At 49.9% G+C, this 21,460-nt stretch overlaps 1 protein-coding gene across 1 annotated transcript in view; it reads right to left on the reverse strand.

Moving 5' to 3' along the window:
* Positions 1–17,063, reverse strand: part of LOC141054887 (uncharacterized) — a 34,885-nt gene extending 17,822 nt beyond the window's left edge. Inside the window, exons 1-4 of the mRNA XM_073551775.1 lie at positions 16,800–17,063; positions 15,334–15,481; positions 14,957–15,136; positions 14,238–14,361 (exon numbers count right to left, since the gene is read on the reverse strand). Of these exons, the coding sequence (XP_073407876.1) occupies positions 14,238–14,361; positions 14,957–15,136; positions 15,334–15,411 (382 nt within the window). The 5' untranslated portion in view covers positions 15,412–15,481; positions 16,800–17,063. The remainder of the gene's footprint in view (positions 1–14,237; positions 14,362–14,956; positions 15,137–15,333; positions 15,482–16,799) is intronic.
* Positions 17,064–21,460: the final 4,397 nt, after the last annotated feature.

The following is a 21,460-nucleotide window of genomic DNA, read 5'->3' on the forward strand; positions in this document are numbered from 1 at the left end:
TTATTGTATTCTCCTGTGTGTACGTGGTGTGGTGTGTTTCCTTTATCCCTGTCTATACTTATTTGTGGGGTCTGGTGTTTGGTCTCCTCACTGGGTGGAGGGTGGTGGGTTCAGCTTAGGTCTGGACAGGAGACAAGGACAGGGTGGAGGCCCAGGCAGGCACACCTTCAGTGTAAACCCTGTGTTGAGGGACAGACAGGGTTTCCCCTAGTCTGAGGGACACCGCAGGGGCCCCGGGGTTTCAGCCTAAAGTTACCTAGGCTTCCCGCGACATTATAGTCGGCCCAAGAAAAAAAAAAAGGATTATTTACCATGGATCCTATAGTCTCCATAACCAAGCAGCTGGAGGCTCTGTCCATACAGGTCACTGAACTGAGGGTGGCGGTCCAACAACAAGGCCTGTCAGTTCCTGCTGTGCAAACTGAGGCAGCAGTCAGGGCAGTTGAACCCAAGTTACCTCTTCCTGAATGATTTTCTGGTGATTGCTGTAAGTTCGTTGTATTTTGTGAATCCTGCAAATTGTATTTTCGTATGCGTCCACTCTCCTCAGGAAATGAGGCTCAGCGTGTGGGCTTGGTAATTTCCTTGCTGAGTGATGATCCACAAGCATGGACGTTTTCACTACCCTCTGATTCACCTGCATTTGAGTCCGTAGACTTTTTTTTTCTGCTCTTGGTTTAATCTATGACGATCCTGACAGACTGGCGTTAGCAGAGTCTAAAATACGCTCTCTACTCCAGGGTGAGCGACTGGCGGAGGATTATTGTACGGAATTTCGTCGCTGGGCTGTGGACACTCAATCGAATGACCCTGCACTAAGGAGTCAATTTTTGCATGGGGTTTCTGGAAGGGTTAAACAAGCTCTGCTAATGTATGAGACTCCCGCCTGTCTGGAGGCTGCTATGGTGCTTGTAGTACGTATTGATCGCCGCTTTCGTCAGAGGTCGCAGGAGACATTGCCTGTGGGGGGGGGGGGCAGTCTCTGGTGAGGTTGCCTCGGTTGGATCCATGGAACCTATGCAGATCGCTGGTATATCACATACACATAACAAGCATGAATGTCCCTTGCCCAGAAAGCAAGGGGTCTGTTTTTTTGTGGGGAAAAAAGGACATTTTATTAATGCTTGCCCCCTGGTACCTAAGAAAGACATGCCGGCGGAAAACTGCTAGGCTCAGAGGGTTTGGAGGAGTCTAGTCTGAGCCTTTGCATATCCTCCGTGGTGGTCTCCCAGTGTATGCTCCCTGCCAAGGTAGTAATCGGGGGCCAAGAGCTGTCGATTACGGTATTTGTAGATAGTGGTTCAGCCGCTAATCTCATTGATGAAAAGTTTGCGCGTACAGCGGGATTTAAGGTGGAGACGCTGCCTAATCCTATCCAGGTGGTTACCATCAATGCCTCCCCTCTCTCACAAGGGGAGATTAAAGAGTTTGTGGCTGATGTAAAACTCCACATTGGGGTCCTACACTCTGAGCGGGTAACATGTAAGGTGCTCAGTAATTTACCTGCTCAGGTAGTTCTGGGGTTTCCATGGTTATCTATGCACAATCCGGTGATTGATTGGAAAACCCAGGACATAATCCAGTGGAGCAGATATTGCCAGGAGAGTTGTCTGGCCACGTGTATCTCCGCTGTGACTCCCAGCATCCCGGAGCCACTGCTGGACTTTGCTGATGTATTTTCTGAAAGAGGTTGTTCAGAGCTGCCACCGCACCGACCCTATGACTAGGGGTCAACCAGGTGTCTGGTGCCAAATGGTTTTCCAAGCCTGACCTCAGGGGGGCGTACAATCTCATAAGAGTCCGTCAAGGGGATGAATGGAAGACGGCATTTAATACCCCTGAGGGTCATTTTGAGAATTTGGTGATGCCATTTGGGTTAACGAGCGCGCCAGCAGTATTTCAACATTTCATAAATGATGTCTTTTCTCATCTCTTGGGGAAATTTGTTATTATATAACTTGATGACATTCTTATTTACTCACGCGACCGTGATGCACACATAGAGCATGTTAGGCAGGTATTGCAGTTGCTTAGGGAGAACAAGCTCTATGCCAAGCTTGAGAAATGTGTATTTGTCATCCAAGAATGACCTTTTTTGGGTTATGCAATTTCCGCCTCAGGGTTTAAAATGGACACCGCTAAGGTGCAAGCGGTGCTGCAGTGGGATCGGCCTGATAATCTCAAGGCGCTTCAGCGATTCCTGGGCTTTTCCAACTATTATAGGAAATTTATTAAGAATTTTTCTGATTGCTAAACCGCTCACCGACATGACTAAAAAAGGTACCAATTTTTCTGACTGGTCTGAGGCTGCTGTGCGCGCATTTGAATTCCTCAAAAACAGTCTTGCTTCAGCTACCATCCTGGTTCAGCCTGATGTCTCCCTACCATTTACCGTGGAGATGGATGCATCTGAGGTTGGAGTGGGAGCGGTACTGTCTCAGGGTCCATCCTTGGGCAAATTGCATCCGTGTGCCTACTTCTCCAAGAAGCTGTCGCCTGCCGAGCGTAATTACGATATTGGTAACAGGGAATTGTTGGCCATCAAGTTGGCATTTGAGGAATGGCGACACTTCTTGGAGGGGGCTGTCCATCAGATTAGTTATAACAGACCATAAAAATCTGCTTTAGAGTCTGCTAAACGCCTGTCCCCCAGACAGGCTCGCTGGGCGTTATTCTTCACCCGGTTCAATTTTTTTGTGACATACCGACCAGGTTCTAAGAATACTAAGGCGGACACCTTGTCCAGATGTTTTCCAGGTGGAGATCCACGTGAGGATCTGGTGCCTATCCTCCAAAAGGGAGTCGTGGTCTCGGCTCTCACGACAGATGTTGAGGCAGAGATTGCTGAGGCTCAGGAGGAGGTACCGCCGGATCTGCCTTCTAATAAATCGTTTGTGCCACTACATCTACGCTTAAAGGTGTTAGGGGAACATCACGATACTGTCCTGGCGGGCCACCCAGGGGTTAAGGGCACTCTGGAACTTGTATCGCGTTGTTTTTGGTGGCCCAAAATCCGGCAGGACGTGGCCTCATACGTGTCAGCCTGTACCATGTGCGCACGGGCCAAGACACCACGCTCCCGTCCTGCTGGCACGTTGCATCCTCTCTGTGTGCCCAGTAAGCCATGGACTGAGATTTCCATGGATTTCATTACGGATTTGCCCTCCTCGGCTGGGAACACGGTCATTCAGGTAATAGTTGATCGGTTCTCTAAAATGTCGCATTTCGTTGCTTTGCCATCTTTGCCCAATGCGAAGACCCTTGCTCAGGTATTTATTCGCGAGGTGGTCAGACTTCATGGTGTCCCGTCTGACATTGTATCTGATAGAGGTACACAGTTTGTGGCAAAATTTTGGAGAGCTTTTTGTTCACGCCTAGGGATTAAATTGTCTCGTTCATCAGCTTTCCATCCGCAGTCGAATGGGCAGACTGAGCGTATGAACCAAATCCTGGAAAAATACTTACGCTGTTTTGTGTCTGACAATCACGAAGAGTGGTCGGTGTTTCTTCCTCTGGCTGAATTTGCGATAAACAATCATTGTCAGGAATCGTCTGGGGAATCTCCTTTCTTTTGCGTTTATGGTCAACATCCCCAAATCTGTACCTTGCGCCAAGGGTGCTCTGCGGGCATCCCTGAGGAGGACCAGTTGGTAGCACAATTGTCATCCGTTTGGAGGAGAGTAAAGCAGCGCTTGCTGAATGTAGGTTCTAGGTACAAACGTGTGGCTGACAGCAGATGTGTGCCAGGTCCGGACCTGTGTGTGGGTGTCTACAAGGAACATCAAACTCAAAATACCATCGCTTAAGTTGGGTCCCAGGTTCATTGGTCCATTTAGGATCTCCGCATTTATCAACCCTGTGGCATTTCATTTGGAGTTACCTGCCGTATACAAGATACATGTTTCACAAGGCGTTACTTAAGAAAGTCGTGGGTGCTGTTGATGTTTCTCCCGTGCCACCACCTCCGGTCTTGGTGGATGGCACGTTGGGAGTTTGAGGAGTCCAAGGTAGTTGACTCTTGGGTATGCGTCGCACTCTACAGTACCTGGTCCACTGGCGTGGCTATGGTCCTGAGAAGACTTGGGTGCCAGCTTCGGACATACATGCTGACCGACTGATTAGTGTTTCATCGCCGCCATCCGGATAAGCCGGGTCCACGCAGTGGCGTAGCAACTGTTTGTGGCGCCCGGGGCGGTCGAAAAATTTGCCGCCCCTTTGGTCGTTGATAATTCGGAAGCATCCGAAGAGCCCACACTACACTCAAAGATCTAATTTTTAGTCTGCTACTAACTCTGCTATTATTTCTAAATTTCTAGACTTTCAACTTCTTGCAGTTCTCTATATATATGTATGTATTAGCTTGATGATGCTGGATGAAGACCTAATGGCTTTTTTTAATAATAATTTTTAATAATGTGACAGAAAAAAAACCAGAAAGTACAAATTATTTTGGCGGACAGGGGGCGGACACTGACAGCTTGGGGTCCCTGTGCAAGAAATGTGTCCGGGCCCCCCTCCTTTTATGGCGTCAAAGCTACGTGTGTGTGTGTATATATATATATATATAGATAGATTTATTGATATTATATAGCCACACACACACATACAGGTATATATTACATAGTCTCCTTTATTATGTATATTGCTGTCCCATACACAGTGCCTTCTCTTGTTATGTACAGTTCTGTCCCTTACATATTGGATTATATAGAGCCCTGTTTTTTATTACATACCGTCCTGTCTTGTTAGCTGTATGTATAATGCAATGATGGCTGATGGAGCATGGGAAAGCTTCCTTTCTAATGGAGGAGCTGATGGACTGGTCGTCTGGTCACCGGCTCCTCGATCAGCAGTCATTTTATATCTAACAAGAGAGGGGACCATGTAATAAAAGAGGGCGCTGTGAATAACAAAAATAACAAAAATACACTATGTAAGAGACAGCACTATACATAACAGCAGAGGAAGCTATATAATAAGGGACGGCACCATATATAACTAGAGAGGATGGTAGGTAATAAGGGGCGGTGTTATACATAATAAAAGAGGAAACTATGTAACTAAGGATGGTGTTATACAGAATTAGTGAGTACACTATATACTAAGGGACTGTGTTAGACATAATAAACGATAATGTCTTCCTCCACCTCCCCCTGTTCCTAAGGCCATTATAAGTCCCCCTTCCTCCCATCCCAATCCCCCACACCCCTCATTGTCCTCCTCCCCTCGCATCCCATTATTGTCCTCTCCCCCACCTCCATCATTTTCTTCTCCACCACTATCTTTGCTTTCTCCCCCACCACTCCCATCATTGCCCATTCCACCACCTCCATCATTTCCTCCTCCTCCACCACCCCCATTTATTGCCCTTTCCACCACCACCATCATTGCATTCTCACCCACCACCCCATCATTGCCCTCTCGACCATCACCCCATCATTGTCTTCTCCCCATCACTGCCTTCTCCATCACCCCATCACTGTGCCTTCTCCCCATCACTCCCATCATTGCCTGCTCCATCACCCCATCACTCCCATCATTGTCTGCTCCATCACCCCATCATTGCCTGCTTCATCACCCCCATCATTGCCTGCTCCATCACCCCATCACTGCCTTCTCCATCACCCCATCACTGCCTGCTTCATCACCCCATCACTCCCATCATTGTCTGCTCCATCACCCCATCACTGCCTGCTCCATCACTCCCATCATTGTCTGCTCCATCACCCCATCACTGCCTGCTCCATCACTCCCATAATTGTCTGCTCCATCACCCCCATCATTGCCTGCTCCATCACCCCCATCACTCCCCTCATTGCCTGCTCCATCACCCCATCATTGCCTGCTCCATCACCCCCATCATTGCCTGCTCCATCACCCTATCACTGCCTTCTCCATCACCCCATCACTGCCTGCTCCATCACCCCCATCACTCCCCTCATTGCCTGCTTCATCACCCCATCATTGCCTGCTCCATCACCGCCTGCTCCATCACCCCCATCACTGCCTGCTCCATCACCCCATCACTGCCTGCTCCATCACCCCCATCATTGTCTGCTCCATCACCCCATAATTGCCTGCTCCATCACCCCATCATTGTCTGCTCCATCACTCCCCTCATTGCCTGCTCCATCACCCCATCATTGCCTGCTCCATCACCCCCATCATTGCCTGCTCCATCACCCCCATCATTGCCTGCTCCATCACTGCCTGCTCCATCACCCCATCATTGCCAGCTCCATCACCCCATCATTGCCTGCTCCATCACCCCATCATTGTCTGCTCCATCACCCCATCATTGTCTGCTCCATCACCCCATCATTGCCTGCTCCATCACCCCATCATTGCCTGCTCCATCACCCCATCATTGTCTGCTCCATCACCCCATCATTGCCTTCTAGACCATCACTCCCATCATTGCCTGCTCCATCATACACACAGACACACACACAGACATACATACATACATACACACAAGACACCACCTCTCTCCTCTCACCTGTCCGCAGCATCGCCCGCGCTTCCTCCCTCACACAGCAGCGGCCGCTGAATGATGACGTCACTCAGCGGCGCTCCTCTGTGTGAAACAGGAAGCGCGGCCTCCGGGCAGGAAGCAGGACGGACCATTGCCGCTCCGCTCCTGCTATTCACTCTTGCAGGCAGCGGAGCTGCCGTGATCGCATCGCTCCCTGCCCGCCGCTGCACTGCACTGCAGGGTGGAATTGCTGCTGCCGCGCCGCCCCCACACACATGCCGCCTGGGGCGGACCGCCCCCCCCGCGCTACGCCAGTGGGTCCACGACATTGTGAGCTTCCTGGGGTCCCTCGTAGAAGGCGGGGTACTGTCATGTCGGACACTGTTCGCACAGGGTGTCCGGAAGACAGCGGTAATACCCCATCCCACCACTTGGTTCTCAGCGGCGCTGGTTGGTCTTCTGATCCGGCTTGGACTGGGTTAACCAGGTTGTCATTCTGGCTGAGGGCTTAGCCACGCCCTCTGTCTTTAAATTGTCCTGCTTGACTATGGGCGTCGCCGACTATAGCTCTTGCCTTGTGCTAGCGATACCGGTCTGGAGTGGTGGTCTAAGGAGCATACGGTTTCTGGTGTAGTATATTCCGTTGTTGCCATTTTGCCTCCCTGTGTTGTATTTTTTGGTTGCCTTGCACATTATTGTATTCTCCTGTGTGTACGTGGTGTGGTGTGTTTCCTTTATCCCTGTCCATACTTATTTGTGGGGTCTGGTGTTTGGTCTCCTCACTGGGTGGAGGGTGGTGGGTTCAGCTTAGGGCTGGACAGGAGACAAGGACAGGTTGGAGGCCAGGCAGGCACACCTTCAGTGTAAACCCTGGGTTGAGGGACAGACAGGGTTTCCCCTAGTCTGAGGGACACCGCAGGGGCCCCGGGGTTTCAGCCTAAAGTTACCTAGGCTTCCCGTGACAATAACAGCCTGAGAGAGCCTTATACCTTTTCTTTGCTGACGTCACTGGTGGGGGGGAGCTAGGGAGTGTACTCCCCTTTTTAAAGTTACTAAAAACTTATAAGTGCCATAACTCTGGCTGCGAGGCTCACAAAGTGATAACAGGGGTATCCTTTTTCTTGTTACGACATTATCTTTCTTTTGATACCAAACATCGTATATATATGTATTATTGGGAAGCATACACACTTTACTCGGCTTCTGGTGGGCGCAGAAGTCGACAAACGTTGCTGTGTGTAGCTTCCATTATGCAGATTCCGGAAATATATTTGTCCCGTCCCTATACTATTTTGTATTATTAGAGTTTTACTAGACAAAGTAAATCTCAAAGCCATGTGCTACAGGAAAACCGGATTTACCTGGTCAAAAGCCACATTCCCGAGGGAAGGGGGAATGGCTAGGATAGAAATACACATAGGCAGGGGAACTGCAGCTATGTGAGGGGGATGAGAGTGAGCTGTGCCAGCACTGCACAAAAGCAATGGGGGAGGGGGCAGCACGAGCTCTGGAAGTGGACATAAAGGTCTGGGACTTAGGCCGGGGTCACACTAACCGATGCAAAATACGGTCCGTAGTTTACATGCGTAATACGGATGAATGACCCCTAAATAGTGCTCCGTATGTCATCCGTAAGCAAGGTGTGGTTGCATGTTTTGCGCATGTCTGCATCCGTATACAATCCGTATGGCAAGATTTTCTCGCAGCCTTGCAAAATGGACATTTAACGGTTTTGAGGCCTGCTAACTATTTAAATCATTAGCCTGCACCCTATTTATTGCCTCAGGAACAGGTTGCTGCCTCCATTCTGGCCATTTGTGTCCTTGCCTTCACTAGGTGTGTTGCTGTTGTATGTGCAACATGGCAAACAGTCTGAGTTTCAACACAACTGAGCAGGTTCTCTTCAACTGGCTTTTGTCACGCCGCTTTGGCCAACCATACCAAGTGATAGTGGATCCGTGGAGGAGGAGACGCATGTGGGTCCATCCACTTTTGAGGCAACGACTCACAAGAGGTCATTTTCACCGCCTCTATTCTTCTATGCGGCAGCATCCTGTAAAATTCTACCAATACTGTCGCATGAGCCTTGCAACATTTGATCGACTCTTGGAGACAGTGCGCCCTGAGCAAACCTATATCTGCAGAGGAGCGACTTCTACTCACAATACGATATGTACTACACAACCACATTCTCTATGTTCATAACGTGTTGGCCAAAGTATGTATTTTTGGCTTATTGGAGTAAGTTTAATGCCCTCATCTTAGTCCACATATTTCAACTTACAGACCAGAATGTTATGTGTAATATGTACTGAATATCACTTAGCAATTGTGCAACCAAATATGTGTGTGTTAGTCGCTCTGAATTCCTAACAAGTTTGGTATGTATGTACCTGCTTTTTTGGAATTTGTGCATTCTAAAATCTTCCTATACTGTTGTTCTTCAGCTTCCTGTCCAATGGCCTGTCTTATGCCGCCCTCCACCATGAGTTTCTCATTGGAAGATCTACCATTTCTGGCATAGTCAGGTCAACATGTATTGAAATCTGGACAAGACTACATCAAGTCATCATGCCCGAGCCCAGGATGGAAGACTGGTTGAGGATATCAAGGGACTTTGAGGAGGAATGCCAGTTTCCAAATTGTATTGGGGCCCTTGATGGCAAACATATCCGGGTGCGTAAGCCGCCGAACTCTGGCTCCCAATTCTTCAATTATAAACAATACTTTTCTGTTGTATTGTTGGCTCTGGCCGACCCTCAATACAAGTTTATAATTGTTGACATTGGGGCCTATGGAAGGACGGGAGACTATCGAGTCTTCAATACTTCCATTATGGCTCGGCGGCTACGCACCAACCAGTTGGATCTACCACCACCACGCCAGCTACGAGGCTCCACTTAAGAATCTGTCCCTTATGTCCTTGTGGCAGATGAGGCGTTTCAGTTAACATGCAATGTCATGAGGCCATATCCCCAGCGCAACCTTGACCACAGGCGCAGAATTTTTAACTTGCGCCTATCACATGCTTGGCGACTAGTGGAGTGTTCCTTTGGCATTCTTTGTGCCAAATGGCGGGTACTCCAGTCTGCCATTCAGCTGAGTGAACAAAATGTTGATGAAGTAGTTAAAGCCTGTGTGGTTCTTCATAACTTCACCAGGATACATGATTGTTCCTCCTCTGCTGGTGTTGTGCGTGGGTCGGACAATGTGCATAGGGTGAGACCACCTATCAACCCTCAACGTAGACCGCTCTCTGGGCTCAAAGTGCGTGATATTTTCACTAATTACTTTATGTCACCTGAGGGGAAAACTTCTTGGCAAGAGCATGCTGTATCTATGTTATAATTTTTGGTTTTATATGTGTCTAAATATATATATTTATACCCCTTCTGATTCTATGACTGTTTAATTGCATTGGTAAGAGTATGTTAGTATGCTGACACAGTTTTTGAGAATAGAGACAGAGACGTAAACTGGAGTAGACAAATTTTTACTTTTGCCTTTTTTTTTTAAATGACAAACATATTATTGCCATATGATAACTGGGGCAATGGGCCAATTGGCCTTTTTGCAGATGTGAACATTTTAGAAAAATACAATTTTCACACATATCCAAAAAAAAACAGAATGCAAGAACAAAATTGCTACATTAGACATTTTGAATCCAAAGGAAAAAAGAGGTGGTCTCCATCATCAAAATTATATAAAAAAGATAAAACTCACATTTATTAGGAAGGTTTTCAAATCATATTAATAAGCCAAAGCCACCATGACAGGCAAGGCTACCTTACGCGTTTGACACATATTACATGTCTGTAAAAAAGACAATATTTCACCGCGCTATACTGGGAAAGTCAAAGGATCAAAATAGACTACTCACTTGATAAAGCATAGAAAAGGCGTGCTGCCCTTATTCAATTAGTCACTTTTTTGGCAACTATATTCCCAAATCAAGGCGAACAGCCTCAAGAACATCACGCTTTCTCTATGTATTATCAAGTGAGTAGTCTATTTTGATCCTTTGACTTTCCCAGTATAGCGCGGTGAAATAGTCTTTTTTACAGACATTTAATATGTGTCAGAAAAGCGTAAGTAGCCTTGCCTGTCATGGTGGCTTATTAATATGATTTGAAAAACCTTCCTAATAAATGTGAGTTTTATCTTTTTAATATAATTTTGATGATGGAGACCACCTCTTTTTCTTTGTATTGGGATTTAGAGCACCAGTTGAACCACACTGGACATCTCCTGGCATCAGACCGCTTATGGACACTGATGTACGGAATGCGTAAAGAATTTGCATGTTTTTATGCTCTTATAAATTGTGGAAAGTTGGGGAAGGAGAAGGAGGAAGAGCAGCCTGTGGTTGCTGCTGGCTACTTTGCCCAACATTGCCCTGTGTGGGGGCATACTGTTGCCCATGATGTGGGTAGTGTCCTTCCTCTTGGGATTGTTGGGGGTACTGGCCAGAGTAATAATGAAGAGGGGCATCTTGTTGTCTCGGGTAGGCCTGTGTATCATACCCACCAATATAGCCATGTCGTTCCCAACCAGGTTGGGACCAGCCTCCAACACTGGGTGGGAAAAAGTGGCCATATTGTTGGGGTTGGCTAGAGGCAGACATATGTTGCTGGTGTTGTAAAGGTTGGGTAGGGGGAGGAAGGGGGTGAGGTGTAGGCCCACATGTGTGAGGATCCTCAGAGCCTGCTTGAGCAAGCATCTGTGTGGGTGGTTTCATGCGCATTAGATTTCGGAGGGAAAGCTGCCACCTCTCCAGATATTCAAACAGCTCATATGGGGTATTGGGGGGTGTGCTTGCATCAAGCAGGATTTGAAAACATCCTCGAATACGGAGCCTCACCTCACGGGAAAGGGCACGAAGATAAAGGGGCAGGCTACGTGAGTATGCCTCCTCCCCATCACCTGTATTCACTCTAGCCAGATAGTTGAGGACCCCTGTGTCCACATTGGTCCGGGTATCTTGGGCTGGGATTTGGCGCCTTCTTCATCCTCGCCAGGATGTTACAGCAGGCTGTGGGGAGCCCCGGATCTGGGCAGTTGGGCTGTTGCTCATGTTGCCTTGCTCCTCCAGTATGGCTGATGGTGCAGCAGCAGATGGTCCTGGTCGTGGGGTTTGTGTTCTCCTGAGAGGATTCTCCACCCATGCTTCTTGTAGGGGGAGAAGATGGGCCAGCCACCTCATCCCCTATAGGATCAATGATGGGCTCTGTATCTGAGCCAGATCCTCTATCCGTAAGGTTTGACTGAGTTCTGTTATGTACACTAGTACAATGAGCATCTCCATATTGAGGAAATATGGCGCCATGACGCTGCTGTACTCCGTGGAGGCGTACTTCCTGGATGTCTGGAGCGCTTTTTGAGCTCATTTGTATATCTAGGCTTCCTGATGATGGATTGGCCCATTTCCTGTCACCAGCCAAAAGACTTGCGTATTTCTCACAAGTCACACGTGTGGTCCGTGTGTAATCCGTATTTTTTGCGCACCCATAGACTTGCATTGGCGTACTACGCTGACAATCGCAGCATGCTGCGATTGGCACGGACCGTAGAATACGGACGAGAAATATACGGCTGTTGGGAGCAAACCCATAGAGAATCATTGGTCCGTGTGTAATGTGTGCTTTTAACGCCTCTCACTCGTCCGTAATCCTCTCTAGTGTGACTCCGGTCTAACCCATATTTCCAGAGAGAGCTCATGAGGTCACCATGAGGACACGGCCTCTCTCGTGGGCAGGATCCTCTAGGATCACTAAGAGGAGAGAACCTGCCGTCCTCCTATTAAAAGATGAGTTACTGCGTATTTATTCTTTTTTATATAGCGATAAATCTCAACATTCGCCTCGATATAAACACTAAAACAGGCAGAAAGTGTGCGGAAAGTTCTTTGTATCTGAAGGAGGAAAGTGCCCATGTACGGCTGACGGTGACAGCGCTCGGGAGGACGGTGTTGTGGGAGCCCCCGGTACACAGCGGTTAGTGCCTATCAATGTGTAATATAAGAGGACACTAGAGAGCAGGCACCGGGGTCATGGGCGCTGACTGAGGGACACGGGGAGCCAAGGAGAGATTGTCTGGTCAGATTCCACAGAAAAGCCCCATAATACATATTCTACTGAACGAACAACCCTTTACTGGAGACTTACACTGATTATTACCATCATTGTGCGGCCCGTTGTCCCTGCAGGGCCAACACCTGCGTCACCATCCCACTTATATCGTTATACTCAGACCTCATGAAGCGGAGGAGCGGACCCCGACATTTTGCTGTCGTTGAGCCCTTGAGCCTAGAACACCCCGTCCCGTGCATTCTGACATCTCTTTAACCTCTTCCTGATATCTAGTGCTCATACATGAAGGATGCCAGGTGCGCGTCTGTGGAGTGAGCTCAGACTGCTGACGTTTAAGCACTTCAATGCTGCCGACAGCCTGACAGTGCCATTTAAAGGGAACCTGTCATATAATAATGGTAATAGCCTGTAGATACAGGGTTAATCTGCAAGTTAACACCTGCCCAGTGTCAGTGAGCCCCGCTGCGAGGAGGAACTGAACCTTATTCCACCTGGCAGTGTTGAGCTTCCAGTCATAGAGTTTCAGCCAGCGCAGCTACAGTCACCTCTCAGTGTATAGAGAGCGGCAGTTACCGCACCCCCGACACTGACTGACAGCCAGCTCAGCATTAGGGCTCAACATTAGAGCTGGCTGTCAGTTAGTGCCGGGGAACAGATTCAGCCACTTCTCACTGTATACTGAGAGGTCATTGAAGCCGCACCGGCTGCACCTCTATGGCTGGAAGCCGATCGCTGCTGGGGGAATAAAGTAAATTTCCTCCTGGCAGAGGGGCTCTCAGTGCAGGAGCCGGGCAAGTTCAAACCATTATTAACCTGCAGGTTAACCCCATGTCTGAAGGTTGATAATGTTATTATACACGACAGGTTCCCTTTATGTGGTTGGGTGCCCTAAGTCCCCTGCGCGGTGATACGATCTTCTCCTCCAGTACGGAAAGTTCTGTGCTTCTACGCCTGGAGAGCGAGTGGTGAATAGACGCAGGGCCGGAGAACTGCTGGAAAGCCTCCATGTCAGACTGACGGGTGATCGGCTCCACCACGTTCCATCTTTATGTCAGGACAGTGACTCGTGTCCCGAGGTTTGAGGGGCGGTCCTGTGCCGATATTTATCCAGGACTTTGTGCACAGAACGGAGAAAGTGATTTGTCACAAAGAAGACAGAGAATGAAGGAGAGTCCAAAGAAGGTGACACAAGTGTCAGCCAAGAGGGAGGAGCCGGACGTCGACCACGACTGATGAAGACATTGAGCCTGCACCGATTCTGAGGGACGGACGAGAGACAGCGGATTAGGGGGAAAATAATCAGTAAATTAACCCCGACTTTGCTGAGTAAAAATCCACAACAGATATAGGGACTGAAAGAACTCACAGGAGAGAACGGACAGAAGGACGAGACATCTGCAGACAAAATGTGACCGATGCTCTAAGGAAGGAGAAAGATTCTGAAAGAAGCCGACGAGAACGAAGACTCAAGACTGATGAAGACGAGACGACAGCGGAGAAACCGCGACTCACAGATCAGAAGAAAACAATCAGGGAAATGAAAGCTGTTGTCAGACGGAGAAAATGTAGAGAAAACCAGAGCAAGTCTGGAGAAAACTCATCTATTATAGGAGGACGCCGGAGAGACGTCATCACATCCACCGGAGCCAACAAGGAGCCTCGCTGCTCACCTCGTGGTGTAAGAGGCCGGAGCTCCTCCATCATCACGGCCTGGTACCGATCCTGGTGTCCTTCTAGATACTCCCACTCCTCCATGGAGAGATAGACAGCGACGTCCTGACACCTTATAGGAACCTGACAACAACGACACCGTCATCACCCAGAATCCTCCAGTCCTGTATAATATCCCAGCAGTCTCCTCTCCGCTCATCACCCAGAATCCTCCAGTGCTGTCCTGTATAATGTCCCAGCAGTCACCTCTCCGCTCATCACTCAAAATCCTCCAGTGCAGTCCTGTATAATGTCCCAGCAGTCACCTCTCCGCTCATCACCCAGAATCCTCCAGTGCCCTCCTGTATAATGTCCCAGCAGTCACCTCTCCGCTCATCACCCAGAATCCTCCAGTGCAGTCCTGTATAATGTCCCAGCAGTCACCTCTCCGCTCATCACCCAGAATCCTCCAGTGCCCTCCTGTATAATGTCCCAGCAGTCACCTCTCCGCTCATCACCCAGAATCCTCCAGTGCAGTCCTGTATAATGTCCCAGCAGTCACCTCTCCGCTCATCACCCAGAATCCTCCAGTGCCCTCCTGTATAATGTCCCAGCAGTCACCTCTCCGCTCATCACCCAGAATCCTCCAGTGCAGTCCTGTATAATGTCCCAGCAGTCACCTCTCCGCTCATCACCCAGAATCCTCCAGTGTCGTCCTGTATAATGTCCCAGCAGTCACCTCTCCGCTCAGTAGCTCGATCATCTTGTTGCTGAGCTCCAGGATCTTCTTGTTCCTCTCATGTATCGGGGAGTGCGGGGGAGGCTCTGTGATGGGGCCCGGGCTCCGCCCTCCTGACTCCTGGAGATGGATGATGGGAGTCACACAGTCCCCCGGTGTCTTCCTCACTAGTGTGTAATCCTGTGTATGGAGAGAGACACTTAGGCCCCTCTACAGCTCTTATAGGGAATCCCCATGACAACTCCTCCGGACAGAGAGCTCCACAGAATCCCTGCTCTTACAGTAGAGAATCCTTCTCTCCTATTCTGGATTTCCTCCTCCCGGTGTCGGACTCGTCACATCACACAATAAAGCTGATAGAAATGTAGAGGAGTTACCTCTCCGCTCAGCAGGGAGATGATCTCCAGGGCGCAGTGGAATAATCTCCTGGTGGTCTCATTCCTGTCCTCGTCCATCCTCGGGGGTCATTCAGGAGGAGGAGGGATGAGCACTGGATCAGCTGGAGGGATCTCGTCCTGCCGGCGTCTTCATGATGAAGGAGAAGATGGAAATCACAGGGGACGAGAGAACGACAATCACCAAAATCTGCCCAAATATCAACATTTATCAGGAAGAATCTGGAGGAAAAGCCACAAAACTCCACCGCGGCCTCCTCCGCCGATCTGACCGCTCATCATCAGCCTCGTAGGAGGACGGTCACCGTGGCAACTCCACCGCCAGCGGGGGACGGTCACCGTGGCAACTCCACCGCCAGCGGGGGACGGTCACAGTGGCAACTCCACCGCCAGCGGGGGACGGTCACCGTGGCAACTCCACCGCCAGCGGGGGACGGTCACCGTGGCAACTCCACCGCCAGCGGGGGACGGTCACCGTGGCAACTCCACCACCAGCGGGGGACGGTCACCGTGGCAACTCCACCGCCAGCGGGGGACGGTCACCGTGGCAACTCCACCGCCAGCGGGGGACGGTCACCGTGGCAACTCCACCGCCAGCGGGGGACGGTCACCGTGGCAACTCCACCGCCAGCGGGGGACGGTCACCGTGGCAACTCCACCGCCAGCGGGGGACGGTCACCGTGGCAACTCCACCGCCAGCGGGGGACGGTCACCGTGGCAACTCCACCGCCAGCGGGGGACGGACACCGTGGCAACTCCACCGCCAGCGGGGAACGGACACCGTGGCAACTACACCTCCAGCGGGGGACGGACACCGTGGTAACTACACCTCTAGCGGGGGACGGACACCGTGGTAACTACAGCTCCAGCGGGGGACGGTCACCGTGGCAACTCCACCGCCAGCGGGGGACGGTCACCGTGGCAACTACACCTCCAGCGGGGGACGGACACCGTGGTAACTACACCTCCAGCGGGGGGACGGTCACCGTTGCAACTACACCTCCAGCGGGGGACGGTCACCGTGGCAACTACACCTCCAGCGGGGGACGGTCACCGTGGTAACTACACCTCCAGCGGGGGACGGTCACCGTGGCAACTACACCACCAGCGGGGGACGGTCACCGTGGCAACTACACCTCCAGCGGGGGACGGACACCGTGGCAACTACACCTCCAGCGGGGGACGGTCACCGTGGTAACTACACCTCCAGCGAGGCACGGTCACCGTGGTAACTACACCTCCAGCGGGGGACGGTCACCGTGGTAACTACACCGCCAGCGGGGGCCGTGAGGGGAGGAGGAGACGCTGCACATCCCCCATACAATGCTGCCCGTCCCCAACACTGAGGAGCCGCAGTCACATGGAGCAGGAGCCTCCACAGGAACAGCTCTGATCTCCCCCCACACTCTCCTCTCACAGATTCACCACAAACCCTCCTGTCATCTCACCGGAATGGCGGGAACCGGAAATCTGCTGCTGGCTGACCCCAGAGAACACGAGCTGCGCACACCCGGGACGGAGCGGCTGCACTGAGCGCGGGAGGACCTGTGGTGACGTCACAGTCACGTGACCAAGGGCGGGGCTGAGGAGAGAAGGGGGTGAAGGACCTGTGGTGACGTCACCGTCATGTGACCAGGGGGCGGGGCTCAGGAGAGAAGTGGGGAAGGAACTTTAGTTACCATGCAGTCATATGACCATAATGAGGTCACCGCAGCCGACTCTGACTCCACAGCCTCCAGGTAATAACCCTGTATCCGCCCCACAGCCTCCAGGTAATAACCCTGTATCCGCCCCACAGCCTCCAGGTAATAACCCTGTATCCGTCCCACAGCCTCCAGGTAATAACCCTGTATCCGCCCCACAGCCTCCAGGTAATAACCCTGTATCTGCCCCACAGCCTCCAGGTAATAACCCTGTATCTGCCCCACAGCCTCCAGGTAATAACCCTGTATCCGCCCCACAGCCTCCAGGTAATAACCCTGTATCCGCCCCACAGCCTCCAGGTAATAACCCTGTATCCGTCCCACAGCCTCCAGGTAATAACCCTGTATCCGTCCCACAGCCTCCAGGTAATAACCCTGTATCCGCCCCACAGCCTCCAGGTAATAACCCTGTATCCGCCCCACAGCCTCCAGGTAATAACCCTGTATCTGCCCCGCAGCGTCCAGGTAATAACACTGTATCTGCCCCGCAGCCTCCAGGTAATAACCCTGTATCTGCCCCGCAGCCTGCAGGTAATAACCCTGTATCTGCCCCGCAGCCTCCAGGTAATAACCCTGTATCTGCTCCGCAGCCTGCAGGTAATAACCCTGTATCTGCCCCGCAGCCTCCAGGTAATAACACTGTATCTGCCCCGCAGCCTCCAGGTAATAACCCTGTATCTGCCCCGCAGCCTGCAGGTAATAACCCTGTATCCGCCCCACAGCCTCCAGGTAATAACCCTGTATCCGCCCCACAGCCTCCAGGTAATAACCCTGTATCCGCCCCACAGCCTCCAGGTAATAACCCTGTATCCGTCCCACAGCCTCCAGGTAATAACCCTGTATCCGCCCCACAGCCTCCAGGTAATAACCCTGTATCCGTCCCACAGCCTCCAGGTAATAACCCTGTATCCGTCCCACAGCCTCCAGGTAATAACCCTGTATCCGCCCCACAGCCTCCAGGTAATAACCCTGTATCCGCCCCACAGCCTCCAGGTAATAACCCTGTATCCGCCCCACAGCCTCCAGGTAATAACCCTGTATCCGCCCCACAGCCTCCAGGTAATAACCCTGTATCTGCCCCACAGCCTCCAGGTAATAACCCTGTATCCGCCCCACAGCCTCCAGGTAATAACCCTGTATCCGCCCCACAGCCTCCAGGTAATAACCCTGTATCTGCCCCACAGCCTGCAGGTAATAACCCTGTATCTGCCCCACAGCCTCTAGGTAATAACCCTGTATCTGCTCCACAGCCTCCAGGTAATAACACTGTATCTGCTCCACAGCCTCCAGGTAATAACCCTCTATCTGCCCCACAGCCTCCAGGTAATAACCCTGTATCTGCCACACACCCTCCAGGTAATAACCCTGTATCTGCCCCACAGCCTCTAGGTAATAACCCTGTATCTGCTCCACAGCCTCCAGGTAATAACCCTGTATCTGCTCCACAGCCTCCAGGTAATAACCCTGTATCTGCTCCACAGCCTCCAGGTAATAACCCTGTATCTGCCCCACAGCCTCCAGGTAATAACCCTGTATCTGCCACACAGCCTCCAGGTAATGACCCTGTATCTGCCACACAGCCTCCAGGTAATAACCCTGTATCTGCTCCACAGCCTCCAGGTAATAACACTGTATCTGCTCCACAGCCTCCAGGTAATAACACTGTATCTGCTCCACAGCCTCCAGGTAATAACCCTGTATCTGCCCCACAGCCTCCAGGTAATAACCCTGTATCTGCCCCACACCCTCCAGGTAATAACCCTGTATCTGCCCCACACCCTCCAGGTAATAACCCTGTATCTGCCCCACACCCTCCAGGTAATAACCCTGTATCTGCCCCACACCCTCCAGGTAATAACCCTGTATCTGCTCCACAGTCTCCAGGTAATAACCCTGTATCTGCTCCACAGCCTCCAGGTAATAACCCTGTATCTGCTCCACAGCCTCCAGGTAATAACCCTGTATCTGCCCCACAGCCTCCAGGTAATAACCCTGTATCTGCCCCACAGCCTCCAGGTAATAACCCTGTATCTGCCCCACACCCTCCAGGTAATGACCCTGTGCCATCCCCGGCGCTCTCCTCACTCCTCCATCTCGCAGTTCTCTCCTGCTGTATTCGGCTCCTCACATATTCTCTCCCTGCAGTCAGTGACTCTATAGCCGCCATTTTTTGGCTCTTCTCTTTCCTGAGCTTCTGTCTCAGTGCGGACGGTTTCGCCTTTGGAATTCCTGCTTCTCACTGAGCCAGGTGGAGCGAACCTCTCCAGTCACCAATTCTATTTAACCCTTCATGGACGGTGCCTCGTGTCACTGTGTGTATCCGGCATTTTACTTTCCATCATGTGACGGAGACTTGGGGTTTTATGTTTTTCTTTATGTCTATTCTACTTTACGTTAAAAGAAAGATGAGCCCCGCCCCCTGATCACATGACGGTGACGTCACCACAGGTCCTTCCTCTCTCAGTGCAGCCGCTCCATCCCAGTTGGGATGAGCCTAGACTGTATGGGCTCATTCCAGGTCCTAACTGCAGCCCATACAGTCTAGCCAGCTCACTACTGAAGATGCCAGACTGTATGGCTCCTGTCAGGTATATACAGTCATATGTAAAAGTTTGGGCACCCCTATTAATGTTAACCTTTTTTCTTTATAACAGTTTTGGTTTTGGCAACAGGTATTTCAGTTTCATATATCTAATAACTGATGGACTCAGTTATATTTCTGGATTCAAATGAGGTTTATTGTACTAACAGAAAATGTGCAATCTGCATTTAAACAAAATTTGACCGGTGCAAAAGTATGGGCACCCTTATCATTTTCTTGATTTGAACACTCCTAACTACTTTTTACTGACTTCCTGAAGCACTAAATTGGTTTTGTAACCTCATTGAGCTTTGAACTTCATAGCCAGGTGTATCAAATCATGAGAAAAGGTATTTAAGGTGACCACTTGCAAGTAGTTCTCCTATTTGATTCTCCTATGAAGAGTGGCATCATGGGCTCCTCAAAACAACTCTCAAATGATCTGAAAACAAAGATTATTCAACATAGCTTTTCAGGGGAAGGATACAAAAAGTTGTCTCAGAGATTTAACCAGTCAGTTTCCACTGTGAGGAACATAGTAAGGAAATGGAAGAACACAGGTACAGTTCTTGTTAAGCCCAGAAGCGGCAGGCCAAGAAAAATATCAGAAAGGCAGAGAAGAAGAATGGTGAGAACAGTCAAGGACAATCCACAGACCACCTCCAAAGACCGGCAGCATCATCTTGCTGCAGATGGTGTCACTGTGCATCGGTCAACAATACAGCGCACTTTGCACAAGGAGAAGCTGTATGGGAGAGTGATGCGAAAGAAGCCGTTTCTGCAAGCACGCCACAAACAGAGTCGCCTGAGGTCTGCAAAAGCACATTTGGACAAGCCAGTTACATTTTGGAAGGTCCTGTGGACTGATGAAACAAAGATTGAGTTGTTTGGTCATACAAAAAGGCGTTATGCATGCGCTGTATTGTTGACCGATGCACAGTGACACCATCTGCAGCAAGATGATGCTGCAGGTCTTTGGAGGTGGTCTGTGGATTGTCCTTGACTGTTCTCACCATTCTTCTTCTCTGCCTTTCTGATATTTTTCTTGGCCTGCCACTTCTGGGCTTAACAAGAACTGTACCTGTGTTCTTCCATTTCCTTACTATGTTCCTCACAGTGGAAACTGACAGGTTAAATCTCTGAGACAACTTTTTGTATCCTTCCCCTGAAAAGCTATGTTGAATAATCTTTGTTTTCAGATCATTTGAGAGTTATTTTGAGGAGCCCATGATGCCACTCTTCATAGGAGAATCAACTAGGAGAACTACTTGCAAGTGGCCACCTTAAATACCTTTTCTCATGATTTGATACACCTGGCTATGAAGTTCAAAGCTCAATGAGGTTACAAAACCAATTTAGTGCTTCAGGAAGTCAGTAAAAAGTAGTTAGGAGTGTTCAAATCAAGAAAATGATAAGGGTGCCCATACTTTTGCACCTGTCAAATTTTGTTTAAATGCAGATTGCACATTTTCTGTTAGTACAATAACCCTCATTTGAATCCAGAAATATAACTGAGTCCATCAGTTATTAGATATATGAAACTGAAATACCTGTTGCAAAAACCAAAATTGTTATAAAGAAAAAAGGTTAACATTAATAGGGGTGCCCAAACTTTTAAATATGACTGTATTATTGTAGATACAGACTGTATGGGCTCCTGTCAGGTATATATTATTGTAGATATAGACTGTATGGGCTCCTGTCAGGTATATATTATTGTAGATACAGACTGTATGGGCTCCTGTCAAGTATATATTATTGTAGATATAGACTGTATGGCTCCTGTCAGGTATATATTATTATAGATACAGACTGTATGGGCTCC

Source organism: Dendrobates tinctorius, unplaced genomic scaffold (genome assembly GCF_039654945.1).
Source record: "Dendrobates tinctorius isolate UK_male_01 unplaced genomic scaffold, ASM3965494v1 ptg000180l, whole genome shotgun sequence".
Taxonomy (NCBI): Eukaryota; Metazoa; Chordata; class Amphibia; order Anura; family Dendrobatidae; genus Dendrobates; species Dendrobates tinctorius.